At 36.4% G+C, this 25,754-nt stretch overlaps 1 protein-coding gene across 1 annotated transcript in view; it reads right to left on the reverse strand.

Annotated features, from left to right (window-relative positions):
• Positions 1-25,754, reverse strand: part of LOC150084183 (retinal guanylyl cyclase 2-like) — a 280,744-nt gene that overhangs the window by 26,094 nt on the left and 228,896 nt on the right. Inside the window, exons 9-15 of the mRNA XM_090375924.1 lie at positions 11,863-12,022; positions 7,845-7,994; positions 7,285-7,456; positions 7,031-7,171; positions 3,614-3,806; positions 3,136-3,307; positions 68-166 (exon numbers count right to left, since the gene is read on the reverse strand). Of these exons, the coding sequence (XP_090232050.1) occupies positions 68-166; positions 3,136-3,307; positions 3,614-3,806; positions 7,031-7,171; positions 7,285-7,456; positions 7,845-7,994; positions 11,863-12,022 (1,087 nt within the window). The remainder of the gene's footprint in view (positions 1-67; positions 167-3,135; positions 3,308-3,613; positions 3,807-7,030; positions 7,172-7,284; positions 7,457-7,844; positions 7,995-11,862; positions 12,023-25,754) is intronic.

A 25,754-nucleotide genomic window follows, 5' to 3' on the forward strand; every position in this document is an offset into this window, starting at 1 on the left:
GTTACAATTTAAAGATACATCGCACGTTTACAAAGTTGGTAGATTGTCTATTCGAATCGGAACTCACCTCGACTAGTGGACTCCATCCTTGAAGCCGTGTTGACTGTGTCACCAAACAGGCAGTATCTTGGCATAGTTAGTCCGACAACTCCTGCCACCACAGGACCTGAAGAGACAAAGCATATATTTAAATACAAACAGTGATCGTCACATCAAAGTTGACCCTTTTCCCCATGGTTGTATGACAACAGCCATTCTTAAAATGGATTGCATGTGTTGTTTATTTGTCCAACATATATTTTTGATTTTTACACTGCATGGAGCATAGCTAAATGCAATTTCAAAAATTCTAAAAAAAAAAAGAAAAAAAAAAAGACCATTTACAATCACGCCAAACAGTAAGTACTGTATATAGAATAAAATAAGAACTAATAGTAGTTAATAATTGTAACATGTACAGTGCAGTAATTTAATGCACAATTAAAATTCTCTACTATTAACACAGTCATTACAAATTAGGACCTAATAGCTAGCAGTAAATAAGACAATAGATTAGTACAGTAACACTAAAATATGATTTTCAGGGAATATAGAGTTCGACTAATGGATGCATCTACATTTATTAGTTTCATCTGCTAAAGTGTATAAAAATAGAAATCAAATTAGGAGTCAGTTGCAGACAATAGTACAAAAATATCAGCGGAAAATTTCCGGATTTCACTAACTGCCTCTGTAGATATCCCATATTTACCAATTACTGGTGAAAGTATACGATAAATATTCATTAACTACTGGTAAATGTTTTTCGCAATTTTTCCTTTAACTAAAATCACTCTTTGGCCAAGGAAGATTTCTTCCGAATATTCCTCCTATCTTGGCGGTGTTTAATATCCCATTGTTTTGAATTTGCTAGTGTACACTTGCTGGTTCTGCGATTGATAAGAACAAAGTGCAGAATGGGAGCCTATATGGTCACCAATCAGGAAATTTTGTACATTAAAGTCAGGTGCGTTGAACATCATTCACTTTGTCCTCCCATCGTGACTTACGCTTGACCATTCAGTGCCTATTGATTACACTGTGATTAAAGTACATTACGATGACGTCTTCCTCCCACTTTGCTGAAATCAACTTACTGACTATACTTTCTTCATTTCTTTCAGTGGCCCTCGTGGGAAGCGTAGTTGGTATAATCACCGTCCTCCCCACACCGGGTGTAAAAGACCCGAGTTCGAATCTGTCAAAGACGCCACGAATTTTTATGGATCTTTTTCACAGCGTGGCTGAGTTAGTCGGTCTCAGGCGATGGTAGCATGGTTATTCTCCTGGAAGTTCGGGTTTTTCGTCCAGCGAATAACAAATCGATCACAGAACACACGCAATATACAGACATATTATGTACGAAACAATATGGCCTAAGTTGCTGATACGCATAAGACTCTACAACAACCAATTTCACTCAGCCATAAGAACGCGGTCAATTAAAATCCATCAAGGCAGTTTATATCTGTGGACGCAGTGAGCAGATCTCTGCATTGGCGAAGCATGAATGATTACAATAAATCTACCTACATTAATATTCAAATTGAATTAATCTTCCTGGTAATTTAATCTCCTATAAACTGAGATACCTTTGCATTAAGAACACATATCTAATACCTGGTTTCGCCTTCTTTAGGACACATCCCGGAGACTTCGTAGGCTTCACGAGGTTCTGGAGGATGTAATCCCTGCCGACCACACTGCAGTGTCGAACGGCCTGTTCCACAGCATCCCATACATCTTCAGATCGGACGAGTTTAGTGTCCATGTGAGGATGGAGAACTCGCCGGAACACTCGTCCAGCCAATCCAACACCATTGCAGTCATGTAACACAGAGCGTTTTGTTTTGAAAGATGCTTTAGTGGTCCGGAAAATGGTCTCTATTAAAAGTTGCATATGATCAGAAATTATGAACCTCTACCAGATTCCACTGAGGGACTGATCGTTAGGTACCAGACGATCCCTATGTCTTCCAACTAAATATGGCCCGGACCATTACACTGTCCTCACTGGCATGTACATCCCCTTTCATGAAGTGCGGTTCGAGAGTCTCATTGATTAAGTTATACTCGCACCTGTTCGTCCGTCCGCATAGTGCAGTGGGAAAGGCGATTCATCGGACAGGTAACTCGTTACCACTGTACAATGGCTTGGCTCCCTATAGGCACATTTGCTTGTGATCTTCCGACAGCAAGAGTACCTGGTGAGCCGTCTGCAGCGATAACCCAACCGTGCTAGTATCTGACGCATGGTCCACGTTGAATTGGGTCGTGCTGCTATCGTGCTGTGTGTGTACTGTTGTACGCCGATTCCTTTGGACAGCACATCTGTCTACTTTCCGTACCATGCAGACCACACGCATTATTGACTTTTGGTCAATACCGTGGGTGGTCTCTATTTTGAAATAGAGAATTAAATTCAGAAAGTAGATAAATAACATTATAGAAGAAAATAATATTAATTGTAGCCGATATACGCATGCATAATTCTCCGAATGCGATTCGTGTAACGTTAGGAAAGTTTCTCAGTTATTTCATGAAATTGAAATCATCATATCCAATGTCTCTAAACGCCGCGAAACGGATAACCGCTATGTACTATACATCTAAAATAGACTGCTACTGAAAGCCAGAGTATATATTCCATCCGGAACTAACATTTATTTATGGAGATTACAACACTGAGGGACGTAAATCCACGGATGTTCAATTAAAAGATAGACTTTTTATCGTTGTAACGGCTATTAAAAACAACAACAACAAAAAAAAAAAAAAAAACTCTGCGACCCATAAACCCGTCAGAGAAAGTTATCGACAATAATTTTAGGCTTTCATGGCAAGGCAAAAAAAGTGTTCTGGTTGGTTAATAATAAATGTCAGTCATGAAAAATGAAACCCGTCTCAATATTTTTTTCATCTGCCGTTAAAAATGGTTTTCTGCCTTTGCAGTCTGAGTTACTGAGGCTTTGCAAAAGTTACTTTCTCATCGATTTTTTTGTAAATTGATTTTTTTTTTAAATTTAAAGGTGTATAAATTCTGTTTAAAAGGAACGGCCGGAAAGAAAGAAATGGAGGAAGATAACAGCATCTTACCTGTGTGTACACCTATCCGCAACATCAGAGGAATAGTGGGCATGTGTCTAATTTTAAACTGTCCACAGACATATAATAATTCTAGTGCCATTGTAGCTACCTGTTCGGCATGGTCGGCAGTCTTTTGAGGAAGTCCTCCTACCACCATATATGCGTCTCCTATTGTTTCCACCTGTAAAAAAATTAAATTAAATCCCAAATTATTTTAGAATCTTAGCATTGAAAACTAGTCATTTAAATCATTCCCACAGAACAATGTAGTTGTTAGGTTCTGACATAGCCTCTTCATTTGTGACATCATAGGTAACAGAATCCTAATCATTAACTACATTATCTGCATACCCGTGACATTTTAAAGGAAGCGTTTACTCATCATAAATATTTCATTGGAATGTACTGCTAATTAAACACGCAAGAGTCAGGGCATGTTGCTTTCAAAGATAGTTGTGATTTAAATGAAGAGAACGTCGAATCTTACCTTGTAAACGTTATGGTGATTGATTGTGCTGTCGAAGGCCGTGTATAGGTCGTTCAAAAGGTCAACAATCTCCATTGGTTCGCTGTATGCGGAGATCGTTGTAAAGCCCACTATGTCACTGAAGTAGATGGTGACCTCTTCAAATTTTTCCGGTATCACAGGGAGGCCTGCCTTCAAGTTTTCCGCTACGGTACTACAAAAGAAAAGAATCAGCGCACGCTCAATTAGTGGAAACTCAATTACTGTACTCCAAATTATGCACAAATCTAATGAATATATTTGAAACATAAACAACTTATTTTTGTGGATTCCCTGTATTAATATAAACAAAATTGTGGAACTACAGTTACTTTGAAGGGAACCACTTACGCAGTTGCGATGAAAAAAAAAAAAAAAAAAATATATATATGGACTTCAAGACCAAATACTCATGTACGTATTCCTGAAACTGATAGCAAAATATTTTATTAAATCTCTTTTCCCTCTCTACTTGCATTTCTTTTAATCGTATTCTTTAGCTGATACCAGAGGTAAATTCTTTTATAAAATGTATTAGATGGAATTAAATCTCTTTTCATAGAACACGCGGCATGATATTTCTGCTTTTAGAACATTGTCTAAAACCGTTCATTAATTAGTTTTTTAAATAAAGAAATAAATTAATTTTATTGAGTTTCAAACAGCAAATTGTAAGTCAAAACAAGAGGCAATCAAATAAAAAAAAAAAATTGTATTATGATTAAGTTCAGTGTTCAGAAAAGTCCTACAAGGGGTATTTTCAATACAAATTATAAACATATAATAGACCATAGATAATAATAGGAAAATAATTAAGTAAGAATTCGGTTAATTAAGTAAGAATATATATAAAAGGAAATATTAATTAATTAAAATGTTGTTTTTAAGAACATAATTTGAACTAAATAGGTAAATATTCCAAATACTTATATTAAAATTACTCATTTGTAAATAAAAATATAAATGGGTTGTCCTGCTTTAATCAGTTTCAAACTTTTTAGTGTTATGGATAGTTAAAATTAATTGCAGAAGCTTAGGTGCTAACATTGTTCCAGTTTATAATTTTCCTTAGTATACTTAGTCCAAATGCTGCCGTATTTCCAAAAAGTGTTAATAAATTTAAAATGGTGATACTAATCAATATTTTTGGACGTGTTTCTTAAACTTTTCCTGTACCACAGATATTTTATAAAACTTTTTGTACATTTTATATGCCCTTTTCTAAGTGCTTACCTTGGGATGCCCAAACTTGCGAGGCATATTCTATTATCGAGAGAATAACCGTTTTTGGGTTATTTTAAAGGCAAGCCATATCGATACCTACAGAAGAAGGAATCCGAAGTCAGCAAAAGCCCAACTTCCATGTACTGTTTATTCTATTTACAAATAATACTCTTGGACAGAATTTCATAGCCATTTAAACTTCGGAATAATTCTCTTTACCTCCCTGATTAGCCTTCCACTGCACAAGCAACAACAATTTCGTATTTTTCTTAATCAGAATTAGGTAAAAATTCCAATAAAAACTACGCCTAAGCCATATAGCCCCGAGTTCCTTGAACAAAATTCTGTTAGAAAGTCTCTTTATTTCCACATCCAGACACTAAATTCGATTACTAAAGTGCGAAGCAGGATTCCCTGGTTGCACATAAAACCGTTATCTAGATTTCAGTTTTTCAAGCAAATATGACAGATACTAACTGAACTTGTAAATGTATTGTGTGCTCCTCATATCCTGTAGATTTCCACTGCTGCTGGAATGAGTCCCCAGAGATTTATTAATCTTTTCAATGATATTGCGAAAATCAGAGCATGTTTTGCTTGACTATTTATTTTAACGTACACTTCCCTACTGGAAACAACAATCCATTCAAATAAATTTATGCCATATGAAAAGTAAAAACCGAACTCTGCCAGGAAGAATTGAAATGAACAAAAACGCTGTACTTTGCGACTTTCATAATATTGGAAAATAAGTTTAGAAACAAAGCCTTAACACAGAACAGCTAGACCTTCAAACAGTTCATTTTTTTAGATATTTCTTGAGCGGCATAGTGTGTAGGTAAACTGTTATTTGAAAGTAATAAAGCATTGAAACCTATGGTGGTTTAATTATGTTTTTTTTTTTCCCGATTTGTAAATATCTACATAAAAGGTCAGCTAGTTCACAAGAATAATAAGTTCTTGTGAACTTATTAAGTTCACAAGAACTTAATTAAAAAGTTAATTAAGCTTTGCTATTCAAATTAGAATAATAAGTTCTTGTGGCCTAGGTGATCTTTTGTGACGGCGATATTGCAAAGACAGCTGTCATTGAAGAAACGGTAAGAAAATGCCACGAAACGTTTGACTCCATTATGTACATATTTACCATTCGAAATAAACATAATTAAACCAACAGTTTGAGTGCTTTATTATCTTCGAACAGTTCAGGTTTGTCAGTAATATGAATATTACACTTCATTAAGTATATAGTAGTTCTGAAGACTAGACACCGCACCATCTAAATGAAAATTATGGCGGCGTCGCACACGAAGAGGTTTTATTTACTGCCATCATTATTTCTTTTATAATCGATGTAATCTGTTGTGCCAGTGATATGAATGCAGTAATAGAAACAAAACCATGAGGCAGATATCAAGAACGTTATCAGTCAAAGAGTACATGACTTGCAGCTCAGAAAAGTTCTATATCAGAAACACCCATCTAAATCTGACCAGATGATCTTCTCACTGAAATTCCAGCTTACCCTAGCACAGATTTCTCTCTCTCTTTATCTCTTGGGGAAACAGAAATACTTTGTAAGAATCCACACTGACCTTGGTATCGTCTTTGACACTAATCTTCTCTGCGCACACTGATAAACTCCAATCCCGACTCTGCTAATTGCGATGGATCGCTAAGCATTAACTGCGACACTTCAGAGATACTCTGGTGAGAAAATTATTTATTTGGTTGCCTCTGCGCTTCCGAAATCTTGGCATCACCAGCACCCACCAACATTTGACGCATTTACTCCAGAGAATACTGGCTCATGCAGTAGGTTACTCACAAACCCCCACAACAGAGAACGATTGATATGGCTTTTGTTACATTTATCAACAATTTTCATACGTGGTGAAAAAACGTAATTCGACACTCCGTTAGTTAATCTCATTAATTCATATTTTTGAATTAACGATATTTGGTCACATTATTTTAAAAAGCGTTTGTTTTAGAGAGAGAGAGAGAGAGAGAGAGAGAGAGAGAGAGAGAGAGAGAGAGAGAGAGATGGGTTGTCTATTGGAACGTAGGTTCTACCTGACCTGATGCAATTACAGTACGGGAAGTTTCTAAGCCCGTTTTCTTATTTATGGAATAAAGACATGATAAGAATACTGTTTAGAATACTGTTGTTACCTAGGCAACATTCGATGCAATAGTTGTTCAGTCTTCTTCTTTTCTTCGTCTAGTTGAATGGTTCTCTCTTTGATGAGATCCTCTAGGTTATTAGAATATTTTTCAAGCATCTGGAACATGGTATCTACTATATTCGCCTTCCTAAACAGAAAGAGATAATTCTATATGAAGACATGAACATATAAAAAGATACAGAGAAAAAAAAGGAGAGTACAGGCTAAGTAACGTTCACTCAATAAGATAAACTGAATTACCTGCCATAATTGAGAAGCTTAAACCGATCACTAATCACATTGAAGTCTGGTCGCATCTCCGCTTGTTCAGCCCAGCACTGTCTCATGATATTTATTGCTTCGGGAGGCGCTGCTTGCTTGGATACCGATGGACGAATTAAAGGTGGGGGATGTTTTAATTTTTCCACGATCTCTATGGGTAACAGCAGAAAATAAAATATTTCCTAATAGTGCAGAAAGTTAAGAGTTTAGAAATGTTGAAAATATTCTGGAACAGGCCAAAACAGTCCCAAAATAAGTTAGCAATTCAAATACATCATGCAATAATAATAACAGTGATTTAAACTTCGTGATAATTCTACTGTTTTACAGTTTAAAACAATATAAAGTAAGTTTTCCAAATTTCTTTTATAAAACATAGATAAAGGTACCGATCTGGAGTAGTTTATTAACGAAAATAATTTATCATAATCGAAACGAGGGACGCATTTTTGGAAAGTGCAGTACGTAACTAAAAGTCGTCTTTTAATGAGATATAATGTAAAGATGGTGGTTAAGAAATGACCGGAAAGTACACTTACCGTCGGGTGAGAGGTGTAGCATGCAGTAAGGCTCTCCTCTTACTAACGCTTCCTGCATCACGATGGCGAAACTGTAGACGTCGCCCTGCTGTGACCCTCTTCGTGGAGTCTCTTCGTTCCGCAGTAATTCAGGAGCTGTCCACAAGAGATCTGAAGAGACAGAAAAGGTACAGATGCTGGTGTCATATAAAAGATATTTTCTTTGTGTTTGACGGAGATTTCGTTCTACTATCGCTCTCTATCTATATGTCTGTGAGACGGATTGCGTTTGTCAGGTATGGAAAAACATCCTCTGGAGCACACCAGAATTGCATGCCCTGCCGCGTTTATCCTGGCTGTTCATACAGAAATAAAAATCTTGTTTATTTTGCCACTAAAATATATCCGTACTGTTTTCGGTAACCAGTTATGATGATAAATATTGGTGTGTGTTGTTCGATCGGATTCAGGTCTGAACTGTGATTGGCCAATCAGAGTTCAGACCTGAATCTGATATACCTTTTGGGAATTTCTGAACTGTGGCTGGCTGGCTGGCTGGCTCAGAATTCACAGTTCAGGCATAGCAAATTCTTAACCATCAGATATTTTTTGGCCAACCTGACCGTTTGGGCACATCGACATGGCCTTTGTCCTTCCATCGTTTCACTGCACCGGCTGCAGTTGACTTACTTTCAAACGTGTCTTTGTCACGTGCGATGACAAATTGCTGATATGGCATCCCAGGATTAAGTAGTATCCTTGGAACTGCGCCTTTCTGCGACTCACTCTGCTGTTGTATACGCATTTTTGAACCTGTTCCTGTACATCTGCTTCCCAACCGTTCACTTCATTGGAAGGGTGCACGAATAGTTTGGTAGAATAGTATTGTTCATTGAAGTTCACCCAGTTTGAGAGGGTTCGTTGATAAGGAAACGAACTGATTCTGGGTAAAGGTAGTAAAGGTTAGGCTGACCCATCTTGCTCTATATATATTCGTATATACGGTGTATTTCTATGATGTGTAAGTACTACAAGTCTGTACAAAAGTACTACAAGTCTGTACAAAAGTTCTGGGCTGTAAATGTCATTCGGTATCGAAACTGTCCAGAGAATTGAGAACAGTTTCCTTTTCGGAATAGTAGCTCCATTGCTTGTAACCTTTTTTTTTCCGTTTCTCAAAAACGTGCAGTAGACTGTTTTTCGATATACTCTTCAGTGCAATCGCAGTATATTTTTTTTCAGTGTTTCATCGCTAACAGTTGCTGTTGTTCTTGGGTTTTAGGATCATCAGCGACTAAGGCCATATTGCTCCAAGTATATATTGTCTGTAAATTGCTTGTGTTCTGAGGTCGATTTTCTGTTTTGATTCGGGAGAAAAATCATGCAGCCCTCGCCTGAGACCGACTAACTCAGCCACGTTGTGAAAAAGGCCTATAAAAATTCCAACAATAACGGGAATCGAACTCTGGTCTTTTCCACTCGGTGTGGGGATGAGGACATCGAGCCTACCAACTGTGTTACCCATGAGGGCCTTCGCAAACAGATCCCCAAAAATTCTCATGAGACGAGATCTGGACGCTTTAATGATATATCTCCGATGGTTGTTAGCATCTTGTGAACCATGTGCAGCAGGCTGGCTAGCGTTATCCAGGATAACGCTAGCCAGCCTGCTGTTTCCGAATCCCCCCCCTTTGTTTCCGAATTTCATCTCTCTGGTGACACCGTAAGGTCTGCTAATAATAAGCACTATTCACTCTTAGGTGAATGGTGCTTATTATTGCAGTGCCGCGTTAGTCACAAAAAAGATCACCACGATGGGCTGTCCAATCGAAATAGTATTTAATTTTTCTTACAGTTTAATTTTTTCACGCTAATAATTAAGTGCGAAAATCTAATAATTATTATATGACGCTAATAACATTATTTATTAATATAGCAGTTTTAATTAATAATACATTAATAGAAAAATCGAAAGGAATGAAAACAGATATTACAATAAACTTTCCTGCAACGGTTCTCAAATATCATCTTTTCGTTCTTAAACTGCTATTATCATTTGATACTGATTCCGTACTTGATGTATCCACTCAATGAACTTGTTGGATAAGCTCCGTCGTCTCTTGACCACTTTTCCCATCTGGATACGATATTCGATCACCCATCTTTGCCTTATCGTTACTAAATATCGTTTAATGTAAACGATTAAACCTAATGTAACCATTAAACCTAGATATCTGTGATTGAAAGTATGAGGAATGCCCTCGTACTTTCAATCACAGATATCTAGGTTTAATGGTGTCGTCTTAATTACCAATTCATGATATCTCTCCTCCACATGACATCTCTCACACACTCCAGCTTCTTACAGCATTGAATGGTCGCCAATTTCAAAACTTACCAATACCCCCTCGCATTTAATGCATTCAAAATGTTCCACTACAGTTACTCGTTGGTATACAGGAAGCAGTTTTAATTTTAACAGCGAGTAATTTTTTTGTATTATTATGAATTTTTTATAATCTCCATTTTTCAAGAATTTTTATTACGTTTCTGTTATTTTTTCACGCCTTAGTTTGTTGATCCGGATTTAACGACTGTTGAAATCCATGCATGTTTATCGAGAGGCTATATACATAATATATACATAATACTATATATACTATACATAATACACTATATACATAATACCTTTACCTACTATTAATTTTGTAATTTGTAATTTTTATAATTGATATACAGACAATTTGATATATATAAAACCTTTATTGGTTATATGACTTGATTTGTGCAAGCAGTAAAACGAGTCATGTGACTTATTTATTTTTTTTTTATGTATACAAAACTGCCAGTAAATGATATGTTCTCGAACCTTCAGTTTTATTAATAAAAGTTTTAGAATTTCATATTAAAATAAGAAATAATTAATATATAATTTATTAATTCATTTCATACTATTAGAATAAGAAATAATTTCATATTAGAAAAGTTTTTTTGAAATTTATATTAGAATATATTTGAACTAAATGTGGAAAATTGGTTTAGGGAAGCGCATTTATATTTTTGATAAAAAAAATTTCACTGTTATTAACTCCAAATGTAAACAACGATGTCAGATGACAAAAGTAAATATAAAAAAATTTATCTTTTAATTTCCGTTTTTTTTAAGTGACTTTAATTTATCATTTAAAAGTCTCTGCACCTGTTATTAGTATATATTTTTGCAGGAATTTTTTAATATTTGAATACAGAAAATAAAAATACTGTGTAACTGAAAAAAAAAAGAGGAAATTTACGAATACATAAAAGAAATAACTCTAAAATATAGTTGATTGCATTTTTTAAGGAGTACAACATTAAAAATAAATATCATTTATACCTCCTTTTTAAAATAAGTATACTGCTTATTTGTATTAAAGTACTGGGACAACTCCTAGTGATAGAATTATAACATGAGGGATAATTGCTATTGAAATGATTTATGCTTTCTTTCATAATTGCCTTTCTATAAAGAAATATACGAAACTCTTATTGTAGAAGTTCTGTTGTAGATTATAATAACATACGAGTATGTTATTTATTTATTTATTTTTGTTAGTTGTTGGCGCATCGGTTTCTGTGGCCATAATGCACCTCCCAAAGTTTTGCATTTTATGCTGATCCAAACCCGAGGCGGGATTCGAACCCGCGACCTATGGGTTGCCAGGTAGGCAATTTACCCACCTGACTAGCCCGGTCGGCGAGTATGTTATAATCTACAGTATTACCAGTGACGTCGAATGTTCCAAATTAATTTGAAAGAAAGTTTCTATAATGATATTTTGACAAACAAAGGATGTATATTTTTATAAAAAAAAAATTTGCAGATTTGAATTTCTAGAAGTGGTTAGGTATTCTGTTTTTATTAATGAACAGTTTTACTCATGATACTCATTTATTTTATAAAATATATCTTGTTTATGTTATTCTTAATATTTTATAGTAGTAATAAACAGTAAACCACACCCCCTACAAAACACTATATTCAAATAAATGTACAAACCTTTTGCAGACAGAAGGAGAAGAGGCAAGTTCTGACTTTCGTAAAATGGAGGAAGTCCGTAATCCGTCAGTTTCAATACCCAACGGATATCGATTAGACAATTTTTGGAGCTTAATCGGCCGTGATACTTGATAGAAGAATTGTGCAAGTAACGCATCCCCTGAAAAATAGCGCTCTCTTTACTATACTGCACCAAGGTGAGTTTAAAATTTTGAAATTATTAATTTAAATATTTTATTTCATTTTTTCTGAAACAACTATTTTAAGTACTGTATAATAAGCATACGCCATAAAAAATGAAATAAAAAAAATTTCTTTCATTAAAAAAAAGGTACGCCTCTTTTATCAGGGGTTCATATCAGTTTAATTGACGAAGTTAAAATGGGAACACTGAAGATGCAGATTTCTAAATGCAGCTTCGGAAACATTTTTAGAGTTGATTTGTGTAAAAAAGGGACCGGACTACTTATTCTGGATTTTATTAAATTATTTAGAAAGAATAAGGTGCATTAGTGTTGCACCTTATTCTTGTGTAAGGTGCAACACTAATGCACCTTACACAAGAATAAGGTGCATTGTGTAAGAAAGAATAAGGTGCATTAGTGTTGCACACATCACCAACTCTTTCTGTTTAGGATGGTATTTTATTTTGGTTCAGTAGCGGACGAACTCAACAGAATTCAGTTTCGCTTGATAAGTAAGTCGGATGAATCAGGCTGAGATATCACATATTGTAATCTAATTTTATTTTCAAAATTAAATTTCAGTACAGAAGATAGATTTCTTCGTTTAATGCAAAGTAGGAAAACAGTACATACATTTATTTAAATAAAACAACCCTTAACCTATGTACGGAATTTAATTGAAAGTATTTTGTATGCTCGTAGGGTTATTGGCGGAATAATTAAAAGAATGAGTTGTAGAAAAAACACTGCCTGGCCACAATTAGGATCACGATTTAATAGGTTTGTTGCACCACCGTTTATTCTAATTAGTGCTCCGATAGGATATACCTTTGATTATGTGTATTAACCGCCACAGCACTTTGAATATTTTTTTGCATAGTTTGCTGATGTGAGTCAACACTCCATTGTCTTAATAAAGTGGTTAGGCAGTGTATGAGGGGAAGAAAGCTTGTAACTAAATGTGTCACCGAACACGGTGTTCTTCATTTTGCTTGAATCTATCAACGAATATTTTGTACAAGAGAAGAGCAAATGTAAAATGAAATCTAGTTTTAATGCAGGAAAATAATGATTAGAAAATAACTTTTCATTTTGGAATTATGAAAGAATTTGATCATATTCTTTCTCTTTTGTACATTTTTGTAATCTCTGTAACACTGGTTTAATGGTTAGATTGACTTTAAACAATTTTATTTTAAAATAACAGATTGCGAATGAACATATTATAAATGATTCGGTTGTATATAATATTTATTTATTCTAAATATATAATATGCATTCTAAATAGACTTAATTATGAGATAGAAGGGTTTTATATATTTACAGGTAAGTGAATAAATTTTTACAGGTAAATAAAAGGTTTTTAGAGTAATTACTTGTGTAGTTTTGATCAGTCCAATAATTAATAACAGACTTTGTGGAGTCTGGAAACAAATCAGTTACCAATCCATTTTCAGTAAAACTTTTACAGTGAGCAAACAATGTTTTGTAGGTTGGGTTAGTATTCCAGTTATAGCATTTTACAAGGAATTTCCTCCTTTGGGTTTTCCCTCTCCATTCTACTTATTAACCTTCCTTTTTAATTAAAAGGATTAATAGGTAGAATAATTAAAACGTAATTAAATAGGTAATTAAAAATAAGGTTAATGAAATGGAGAATGAAGGTCAAAAGGGGAGGAGGCAGTTCATTATGGAATACTATAATTAATAGTAAAAGGAAAAGACGGAGAAATCCGGAGTGGAGCAAATTTATTTGATATAGTGCTTCTCAAAAAACTGATCTGATTCATTACACTAGTCAGTTTTACATAGCCATTGTGTCAGGACAAACTGACCAGTCCGTGATAGTAACGGAGAGAATCAGTATTCCTTTAGTTTCAGTAATATGACACTTGCTTGGCTCTCTCATATTGTCTGCTGAATTCCAGAAGTAAAACATCTGTTTTTATATACTGATCTAATTTCAAGCAGATAGAGGAAATAAGAACGCATTAGTAGTAATAGGATATTGTTGAATAGAACAGAATTTGCAATCTTCTAAACAAGGGATGAAGATAGCAGCTTAGTTTAATAGAAACTATATAGTTGTAAGAATTTTTCTCTTACAAAATTGATGTTAATGAAATAAGCAACTCATACACCAACCATCATCATCATCATCATCATCAGCCATTTTCAATCCACTGCAGGATGAAGGCCTCTCCAGCAACTTTCCAGTTCCTTCTGTTTTGAGCACTGGCCATCCATTTGCTACTCAAAAACTCATGAATTTCATCTATCCATCTCCGCCTTTGTCTTCCAGGTTTTCTTCTAGCTCCTCTTGGGTACCATTCTGTTATTTTCTTAGTCCATCTGTCATCATGTCTTCGAGCTATGTGTCCTGCCCAAGACCATTTTAGTTCTTTAGTTTTGATAAGAATATCCTTTACTTGAGTTTGCTGCCTAATCCATGTGTTTCTCTTCTTATCTAACAGTCTGATTCCCAATATAATTCGTTCCATTCTTCGCTGTGTAGTTCTCAGCTTCTCTTCCATTCTTTTGGTGAGTGCCCAAGTTTCACTTCCATAAGTCATGGTGGGGAGTATACATTGATTCATTATTTTACGTTTCAGACAAACTGGGATATTGCTCTTCAGTATGTGACTATATTTCCTGAATGCTATCCATCCAAAATGTATTATTCTCTTAACTTCCAGCCATTTATCATTATTACAGCTAATAACTTGTCCCAGATAAGTATACGACTCCACCTTTTCAATTACTGCTCCTTCAATCATTATTTCCCTTTCCGTGGCATACTTGTTCATCATTACTTTTGTTTTAGCCATATTCATCTTTAGTCCAAAATCCTTACTAACTGTGCATAACTGATTAAGATTTTCCTCTAATTCTTTGGGATCGTGGCTTATGACCACAATGTCATCTGCAAATCGTAAATGGTTTAGGTACTCTCCGTTCACACTGACTCCTTTCTGCGACCAGTCTAATCTTCTGAAAGCTTCCTCAAGGGCAGCAGTAAACAGCTTCGGAGATATTGTGTCTCCTTGTCGAACTCCTTTCTCGATTTTAAATTTGCTACTGTCTTTGTCTAGTCTAATAAAGGATGTAGCACTCTCATATATTTTCTTCAAAATCATAATATATGGAGTATCTATGCCTTGTCTTTCCAGTGCCCGAAACATTGCCTTATGCTGTATGGAGTCAAATGCCTTTTCGTAATCCACAAATGCCAGGCATAATGGTGTTATATTCATTTGCTTTCTCCATTAGCTGTGATATTACGTGAAGGTGATCCATAGTTGAGAATCCTGTCCTAAAGCCAGCTTGCTCTTTCGGTTGATTCTCATCAAGTATTCTTTCTAATCTGTTAGTAATGACCCTTGTGAACAACTTGTAGATATGGGATAACAAGCTAATTGGTCTATAATTTCCAATTTCTGATTTATCTCCTTTCTTATGCAGCAAAACTATGATTGCATTATTCCACTGCTTAGGCATCACACCTTTTCTAATGCACTTTGTGAAGAGCCTTGCCAGTTTTTGTGTTATGTCTCTTCCTCCCAATTTTAACAACTCTACAGTAACTTCATCTTCCCCCGGGGATTTCCGATTCTTCATTTTCTTCAATGCATGTTCTACCTCATCAGGAAGAATATCGGGTATGTCGTATGTGTTGCCACTTTGCAATCCATCTTCCCCACTGCTGGTGTCATTCCCTCGCTCCTTGTATAATTCTCTATAGTAGTCTTCTGCTATTTGAATTATGCCTTCTCTGCTGTTTATAAGTACACCATCGCTATTCTTCAGTTTCAGTATCATTTGTCTTTCTGTATTACTGCTCAGGGCTGCTGATTTAAATCCTTTGTTTTCCCTTAATGCTTGTTCTACTTTTCTTGTGTTAAATCTTCTTATGTCCTCTCTGAGTCTCTTTCTAATGGCTTTGCATAACTCAGTATACTCAATTTTCTCCCTGTCAGTGTTTTTCTTGCTCTTCATTTGTCGTCTTTGGTTCATCATGACAAGTGTTTCTTGACTAATTTTTTCTTCTTTGGATTTCTGTTTTCCTATAGGTTTCTTCGGCTTTATCACTTTCAGAAAGTTGTAATATTCCTCGTCGATATCTTGGTCCTGAGCAGTCTGCAGAAGCTCAAACTTGTTAAGTTCCAGTACATACTGCTTTTTCTCCTCCTCTGTTATTTCAAAGACCTTTGTATTATTTACTCGAGTCAGTTTTTTCCTTTCCTTTCCTACATCTATATCAAGTGTACATCTTACCATTCTGTGATCACTTCCAACATTTACCTTATTCAGGACGGTAACATCATTCACAATATATCTTCTGTTAGTGAGGATGAAGTCGATTTCATTAGTTGTTAATCCATTTGGACTCTTCCATGTCCACTTTCTGTTCACCCTTTTCTTGAAAAAAGTGTTCATTACTGACAGCCCTTGAGATTCTGCAAATTCCACAAGTCTTTCACCTCTTTTATTTCTTTAACCAATTCCAAAATTTCCTATAGTTCCTCTTTCTGCGCTGTTTTGCCTTTTTCCAACCTTAGCATTGAAGTCCCCCATAATAATAGTGTAGTGGGTTTTCTGCTCATCTAGAAGACTCTCAATTTCAGTGTACATTTCTTCAACCTCTTCATCATCATGGCTCGATGTTGGTGCATAAATCATTATAAACTTTAGCTTGTACCTCTTAGAAATCTTGAATATTAGTCTTGACACCCTTGATGATGTACTTTTGAATTCCAAAATGTTGTTTTTAAAATCTTTATGGACCAGAAACCCAACTCCACCTTCACTCCTTTCACTGTTTCCATTGGTGTACAGCAGATTTCCACTTGATAAACTTATAAGTGATTCATTTCTTCTTCTTGTTTCAGCCAAACCGATGATATTCCAATTCACATTTTCTAATTCCTTTTCCAGCTCTAATATCCTGTCTTCACCGATGAGTGATCGTATGTTATAACAGGCCAAGTTCAATTTCCGTGCATGGCAGCCTGGTCGTACCCAGAGATTCTTAGCACCCTCTGCTTCCACTCTGATCCTCTCGCTGCCGTAAGAGGGAGAGTGAAAGCTGCTGGGGACTGAGGGCCATTTGTATTGTTGTGCTCTCATTGCTGGAGGGTTTGGTCTTTTCCTCTTCACGCTGACCAGGCGTCTTGAAGAGAACCACTCTACACGTTCGTTGCCACCTAAGTGACGTAACAGGGCTTACCATCGAGAAGGTGTGCATGAGTGGATTTTAGGGAGGCAGGCCAACCGGACTTCTCCTAAATCTTCTGTAATAGAGAGATATTGGATCCATCAGTGTTTTAGGCTGAGTGTCTGATAACACACAGGATACCTGTTCCCCTCTAAGCTCTAAGCCCCAACACCAACCATTAAGTTCAATTATTACTGTAAACAAAATATTGATACAAAAATATAATAAATTATATTTACAATAAAGTGATGTACTCTATTATAAAATGTGATAACTGTATTTACAATAAAATAAAACTAAATTAAAACATCGTTACAATAAAATAAAATATAATAAAATACTATAAAACATGCGCGTAATTAAAAGTGATAAAATCTGTAGCTTCCTTCCTAACTGTTCAGGAAGTAAGCCGACGCTTCCGAAAGCTACAGGTTTTGTCGCTTTTAATTACGCGCATGTTTTATAGTATTTTATTTTATTGTAACGATGTTTTAATTTAGTTTTATTTTATTGTAAATACAGTTATCACATTTTATAATAGATTACATCACTCTTATTGTAAATATAATTTATTATATTTTTGTACCAATATTTTGTTTACAGTAATAATTGAACTTAATGGTTGGTGTATGAGTTGCTTTATTTCGTTGACATGAGTTTTCCCAACCTCAGAGGCCTTTTTCGGGATAAGATTGATGTTATGAGCAGTGGTATTTAATTGAATGTGGTAAGATGAAAATGGCAAAGATTATTTCACATAGGTCTATCTGATTTAGTTAAAATAGGAACTATGGGTTTAAAAGATGAAAGACATGGACAGCAATTTTATCAGCTCCCGGAATCGAATACGGTTTAATCGATTGTTTAAATGAAATCATTTGTTTAAAAAGTGTGATGAAAATACAATAATTTTTAAGCACGAACCTGCATCACAAACTAAAGTCTCTACTGAATAGCGCAGTAACTTTTCTTCTGCATTATTCTTACAGCTTAGCATCAATTAGTGCATTAATTTGTGACTGGAAGAAATAGGAATCTTCAAAGATAACTACCAGTTTTGTTATTTTTTTGACACAGCGTAGGAGCTGACTGCCAATTTAGTCAATTTAAATGTTCACCATTAGTTTTGTGTTTTTAAAAATGTACGCCTTGCATTTAAGGAGATTAAGATTCGGAGCAGAGTAGTTTAAAAATAACTACTTTGGTAATGCTAAAGTAATGCACTATTTAACTTTATTGGTTACAACATTGTAACCAATCTTGGAGGTCAACTACATATTATGGAAATTAGCAGTGGAATCTTTAGATGCGTGTACTGAATTCCTGAGTGATAATATGTAGGTAGAAACTAAAAATAACGATGGTAACATTAAATGTTTCATTCAACATCGAAATTATTCCGTTTGCTAAGTACAGGAAAAACGTTCGTATGTTCACGTCTGAAGAAGATTTCACGTAGCCGAGTTCCTAATGTAAGCTTTTATTATCATGGGATATATCGTAAATATGCATTGGAAATAAAAGTATCCCTAAGGGGAAGGACAAACCTTCAAGATGTTAACATGATCCAGCAGCTGTTAATTCTGTACGAATCTTAAATCCGCTTCACCATGGAACATTGCTGCCGCACTGGGGAAACGTAACAAAAACTACTCTAAAAATTTCCAACTCTGTCTAAAAGCGAGTAACCACTTTAATAAATGACTGTTCTCTCTCTCTCTCTCTCTCTCTCTCTCTCTCTCTCTCTCTCTCTCTCTCTCTCTCTCTCTCTCTCTTACAGTTGCCTATTCACATAGGCATTCAGTTTTTGTTCTTACCTTTTCTACAGATATTTTTGCGTTCACTGTTCTAAACCGGATGGTTTAGAACAGTGAACGCAAAAATATCTGTAGAAAAGATACTGATCTAAACCAGTTCGATCATGTACATCTGCCAATCAGCATCCAGTCACACTTCACTTCCAGACAAACCAGAGCCCGTGACCACCAAATACGGAGGATGCGGAAAGATCAGGGAATGACCACCGTATATCCCGGAGAAATATGGCCTTAGTTGCTAATGCTCCTAAAATCCAAATAACAAACAAACAAACAACACACCAACTTGGCCTTGTTTATTTCATCTGCGTCTGTTCTCTGGAACCAACATCCACCATATACATTTCTTGAAAATTACGACCCGCACATATTCGAGTACAATGTAAAGAAGTTTCATCTGGCTTCCCAATGTTTCACACGACCATGCACAAAAGTATTCTGTTTGTACGACTTTTTATTATTATGATTTTTCCTCCTTGTGGGAAATTTTCTTCCCTGTGACGAGTACTGGTACCAAGTGCATGGGATGGTTGGTTGTGTGTCCTTTATTATTATTTCTGCTGATCGACGAACTCTCTGACTAGCCTACAGGCGTACAGTTCACCGTTTTCTGGAGTTCCATGTAAGTGTTTTCGGGAGACTTATTGCGTCTGGGTTTTGTGGAGGCTCTTTGGCACAGTGATAGTGGTTTACACTATGATCGGCATGGTCATTACTTATTCCATAAGTAAGAAAGCTTGTAACTAAATGTGTCACCGAACACGGTGTTCTTCATTTTGCTTGAATCTATCAACGAATATTTTGTACAAGAGAAGAGCAAATGTAAAATGAAATCTAGTGTTAATGCAGGAAAATAATGATTAGAAAATAACTTTTCATTTTGGAATTACGAAAGAATTTGATCATATTCTTTCTCTTTTGTACATTTTTGTAATCTCTGTAACACTGATTTAATGGTTAGATTGACTTTAAACAATTTTATTTCAAAATAACAGATTGCGAATGAACATATTATAAATGATTCGGTTGTGTATAATATTTATTTATTCTAAATATATAATATGTATTCTAAATAGATCATAGATCTATTTAGAATACACAAATATTTTTTTTATGGAATTACTTATGGAATAAGTAATTCCATAAAATGTAGCTTTCATTTTATATATATTTGATATATTTCATTTCATTTTATACAGCAAATGTAGATTTCATTTTACATTTGCTCTTCTCTTGTACAAAATATTCGTTGATAGATTCAAGCAAAATGAAGAACACCGTGTTCAGTGACACATTTAGTTACAAGCTTTCTTACTTATGGAATAAGTAATGACCATGTCGATCATAGTGTAAATCTATGATCGGCATGTATTTTTTTTCTTAGGTCTGTGTACTTCCCGAGATCTATCCGGGGGGGGGGGGTGCATGGCCGTTATGGCTAACTTCGCTGGTCCACAGGTTCCCACAAAACTCCTCGACTGCCATCTGGTCGAGGTATCCGTCGCTCTTCTTGTCCTATGTTCCTGTACAAGGCTCTCTCGTTTTAATCAAATAACTGGCTGTTTGTTTTCTTTTGAGCACTCTCCCTGTGTCGACCTAGTCTCTTATTGAGTGTAAGGAGCTTGCTCTCGTGTTTGCTGTGGATGTTGTCTTTCTTGAGGTTGTCTTCACTTTTCTGATTAGCTTCTTCTGATCTGTTACCTCGTTGGTACTAGGTCAGTTGGCCTATCTTCATTCTTAGCTCTTCAGACTTGTTATAGTCTTCTTTACCAGGCTAGTGGTTCTTTGCGTTTTGTTTTCTGTTGGGCTCTGGTTTCGCTTCCGTTCTTCGTGGTGGCTGCTACAGCGGCACAGTAAATGGCTGTGTGGATGGCATCTATTGTTGCTTCTTTGTTGTTGAGGTAATTCGGTATTATGCGCCAATTTTGAGGTAGCCGGCGACTTGTCACAGGAATCTGTTGGGGGTCTTCTTCGGTATGGTGTGGATATTTGTGGCATCCATTCTCTCGAAGGCCTTCTTTCAATCTTCTTCTATTCTGGATATCGCGACCTTGTGTATTTTTACTTTGGCTGCTCTGGGTTGTACTTGCTGTTCCTTCGCTATTTCCTGGTTCGGTTTTGTCCATATTCTTTGTTCTTTATAGTTGGTCCTCACATCCTGTTTGATTTTGTCCGAGATTTCAGGTGCTATTAGGTTAGCATGATGATGTTCCATCTCTGGTATGCTATTCGCTGTTCGGTGACCTGAATAGTCGGGAGCCGTTCCAACCACTTGGTGTGTAGTTTCATCCTGTACATTGTCGTATCGATTCTAGCTTGGTTACTTCGTATTATGCTCGCATGATGAACGTATTCATTTTGCTGCTCCACTTTACGCTTTCGCTTTTTCTTCTTTCCTTGGTGGTTACTAGCACAGGATGCACTTCCAGTTGGTTGGGCTAGATGGTCTTGCCCTTCTCTTGTGGTAGCCATACCGGGGAGAGGGCCACTTGCCCCACTGTATTTCTGGGATGACGGTCTCCAACTTTTCGAACCGATCCCTTTGTATAAAGCCTGAATGCGAGTGAGTTTATCCTGTACCGCACTCGATGCAGTATTTTCAATATTTATACTTATCTTCATCCTACCTGTTTAGCTTTGGCCCTTTGCATTCAGCGGTTGATAGTAGTTTTTGGGATCGATACCAGATGGTGCCACTCTGCCTCAGCCGTAATTTTGACCTTGGGTTATGGTAGTTCCTATGAAGCGACTTTCGCGATTTTTTCTTAGTTTTTTTACCCGGCGGGATTCGAGCCTGAGTCCATCATATTGATGGTTCGGCATTATAAACCCTGGGCTTTTGTTATTATTATATAACTTTTTGCTTTACTAAACTTCACCTGGTGTGTGATTATTTGTTTGCTTATAAAAAAGGAAGCACATCAGCTTTTTTTCAAGTGTTCAGTATCAATAACTACATTCTTATTCATTTTCTTGATCTATCCAAAGCTTATAATTCTTATAATGGTTATATATTAGCAAATATATTATATAATTAAGGATTAGAGGTTCCTTATATGAGTTATTTGTTAGTTATATTAAATAGTATAAATATGCAGTTAGTATTTCTAGTTATTTGGGTAATAACTATATAAATAAATAATAAATATCTAAAAGGGATGTACCTCAAGGTATCTCTGGGCCTGCCTTTTTAAAATCTTTATAAAATATATGTTTAATGTAATTAAAAAAAGTTAATATTAAAATATGTACTGATGATATCTTACACACCATAGGAAGGAATTTGTATCAAATGATTCATGATTTAGAGGAGGACCTGTTGAATCTACAAAAGTGAAGCCACGTTAACTTGCTATTAATAAAGAGACTTAAGACCAAATTAATGTTGATTGAAGGTCCTCATCAAACAATAGAGGCACATCTAATTTTAAGTTTACGCAATCATAGCTGTTTACACTGAAAGGACACAATTCATGGGATACCTGGTTCCAGGGCAACGCGACGCTGTCACTCCTCTCGCTAGTGGACGAACCCACCGCTTGGCAGGTATATAAGTACACTGCATTCACACAGACGGTAATTCGATGTTAGTATGGATAAACGTCACGAGTTAACCGACTTTGAAAGAGGGATGATAGTGGGTGCCCGACCCATGGGTCACTCTATCGCGGAGATACAGAAATTGCACTATACTCGTTCTACAGTATCAAGTGTATCGGAAATACGCCATTTCCGGAATAACATCTCATCATGGACAGCGCTGTGGGCGGAGAAAGGTGGTGGATGAACGTGGCCATCGACGTCTGTCTCGCATTGTTTCAGCCAACCGGAGAGCGACAGTGGCACATCACCGTCGACTTGAATGAGGGAGGTGCCAAAAACGCCTCCACCAAGACCATTAGGCAATCATTAGCCACAATAGGTTATGGGAGCCGCCGACCCACCAGAGTCCCATTGGTAACACCACGACACAGGACTCTTACTCCTCAAATGGGCGATAGGCCATCGGCACTGGACCTTGGATAATTGAAGACGGGTCTCCTGGTCGGACGAGTCCCGTTTCCAGTTATTTTGAGAGGACGAGAGGGTAATAACTATATAAGTTCGTGCGGTTTCCGCCCATGTAATGGGCGGAAACCGCACGAACCTATGTATCCGTCATGTCAACAAGGAACTGTGCCGCCGAAAAAAGTGCCGCCGTAGCCTAGTGGTCAGGCGCGCGGGTGCATAAGTACACGTGCCTTGAGTGACCGGGGTTCAAGCCCGTGACTACTGAATACGGTGCTGTTTCTGGTATTCTGTCTATCTTGTGAACTCCTCTGACCGTTTGGTCGTCCCGGAGTATAAACAGAAAATTTATTTATTTATTAACTGTTCAGGTAGGTAATGGTCTGGGGCGTGTTCAACTGGCACACATTGGGACCTCTGGTATGTCTAGACGCATCTCTGAACGGCGAAGGTTACGTGTTCACTCTTGCAGACCATCTGCATCCCTTCATAGTCATCGTGCACCCACAGGGCAATAGACTCTTCCAGCAGGACAATGCGCCTCCCTACAGAGCCGTGGTGACTAGAACATGGTTCGAAAAGCATTCTTCATATTTTACCACCATGGAATGGCCTCCCCCGTTCTCGGACATGAACCCTGTGGAGCATCTTTGGGGTGCTGTGGAAAGGTCCGTTGAAGCGTTGTATGTACCACCCAAGAATGCGACGGAATTATGAACAGCGGTGCAGCAAGCATGGATGGAAATAGCTGTGGAACTAGCGGACTCAGTGCCTCGCCGTGTGACTGCCCTTATCCGAAAGGTGGGCCTACCCGTTACTAGGTAGATATCCGATGATTTCTGTCCACTCAGTGTATATGCTATTAGGCACGTTCTCTAGTATTTTTTTTAGGTCAGTGTATTGAATTTTTCGGAACAACGCAGAATGCGTTTTTGCCTAAATAGGTAGTCTAGGTGCAAAAATCATCTAACAATAACAACCTGCCTGGCTAGATGTAGTGTCGTTTGATTTGTCAAAATTACTCAACTAATTGATGGTAGTAAATAGTACTGTTAAGAAATTAATACTAGTTAATCTCAGTTAATGAAAAGTAACTGTTAAGACGACAGCTCACTAATACTGAATGGTACTAATATCCACATGATTAATAATAACAAAAAAAAGAAAAAAAAAAGAAAAAAAAAAGTACAGTGAATAAATGATAATGAGCTTATCCATTATTGGTTTTGCTCATACCGCGACCTAGTCAATTATTCATTAGAAGCCAGACCAGGACACCCACTAGAAAATATATATACAAACTAAGGTGAAACTTACCACATGCACTTAAGGTTACATTGCATTACATGTGGATTCCACCTTAGAAATATTTACAAAGATCTTATTTACATCTTTTGTATCATACAGTAAATCTATTTGTGGAATAAGTAAATATTGGTAAAACAAGAATGTGTATGCACTCTGCAAGGTGACATACTGCATTTACAAAGGTTGACTTACAGAGCAGCACACGCAACTATAGCGTCTGATAATATTGGGTAGAAAGAGTAACTACGCATACGCACACAGTCCTGTTGCAGTGGCGCGCTTCGATATACACAACGGTCATTCCAGGAGGTCATAAATTGGGATGAGAAATTCTTCATAACTAGCTGAGATCAAAAGAATTCCCGATAATTATATATTCATAGAAAATAATAATAAAAAAACAAGTTACTTAATGTACGCAGTGCGTTACGTTTCAAGTGCGTTCGTAAATAGAAATAATTCGTGGTTTATAACAAAAAAAAAAAAAAAAAACACGAGCAAAGAGCAACGACTTTAATGGGTCAACCGAGATTTCGTTTCTGCACTTTTGCTATGTTACCTATTCATTCATCCAATTATTCCACGGAAACAATTTATAATTTCTGTTGGTACGATTTTATGAAATTTGAAAAGTGTCGACAAATATTTCTAAAAGAGCCAAATATAAAACTTTATAAAAATCTGTCCACTGGTAGTCGAGCTGTTACATGCGGACGGACGGACGGCCAAATAAATAATAATTGAGATATTTCTATTGGTCCGATTTTAATTAAGTTTGGGATGGCTCGACAAACTTTTCCAACGAGATTTGTATAAAAGGTTATGAAATTCCATCCACTAGCAGTCGAGTTGTTACAAAGACGGATGTGTATGGTGAAGACAATAAGAGCTTTACTCACGCGCCTAACAAAGAAACGCAAACATTATCACAGTTATCGAATTCAAGCCCTCGTAATAAAATGCAAATACGATAGGATGCTTGCTGCTACAGCTCATATCGATGTGTTCAAGAATTTGCTAACTCTACATTTACAGTCATCACCCATTCGAAATTTAAAGTCTTATCTGACTCGCAGTTTTCAACGTATAATGACTCCTCATAACCTCAGCTGCCTCGAAACTGTTTCTAAACAACCATGTAATAATCCTTAAGCTAATCACCTTAAGGATTATTAGATCACTCAGGAATGGATCGGAAATTTTGGCCAGTTCAAAGATTTTTTGTTACCATTTAAATACTGCTGTTCCTAAAGCTTTTCGGCTTTAGGAACGATAGTACCTGCTTTATTAAATGGATTACCTCCGGTTTAAGTAATGAATCCGCTATTTTGATCTGGTTTTACCAATTTCTGCCGACTG

The sequence above is a fragment of the Mastigoproctus giganteus genome, chromosome 6 (assembly GCF_048544385.1).
Source record: "Mastigoproctus giganteus isolate SK-2022 chromosome 6, ASM4854438v1, whole genome shotgun sequence".
Taxonomy (NCBI): Eukaryota; Metazoa; Arthropoda; class Arachnida; order Uropygi; family Thelyphonidae; genus Mastigoproctus; species Mastigoproctus giganteus.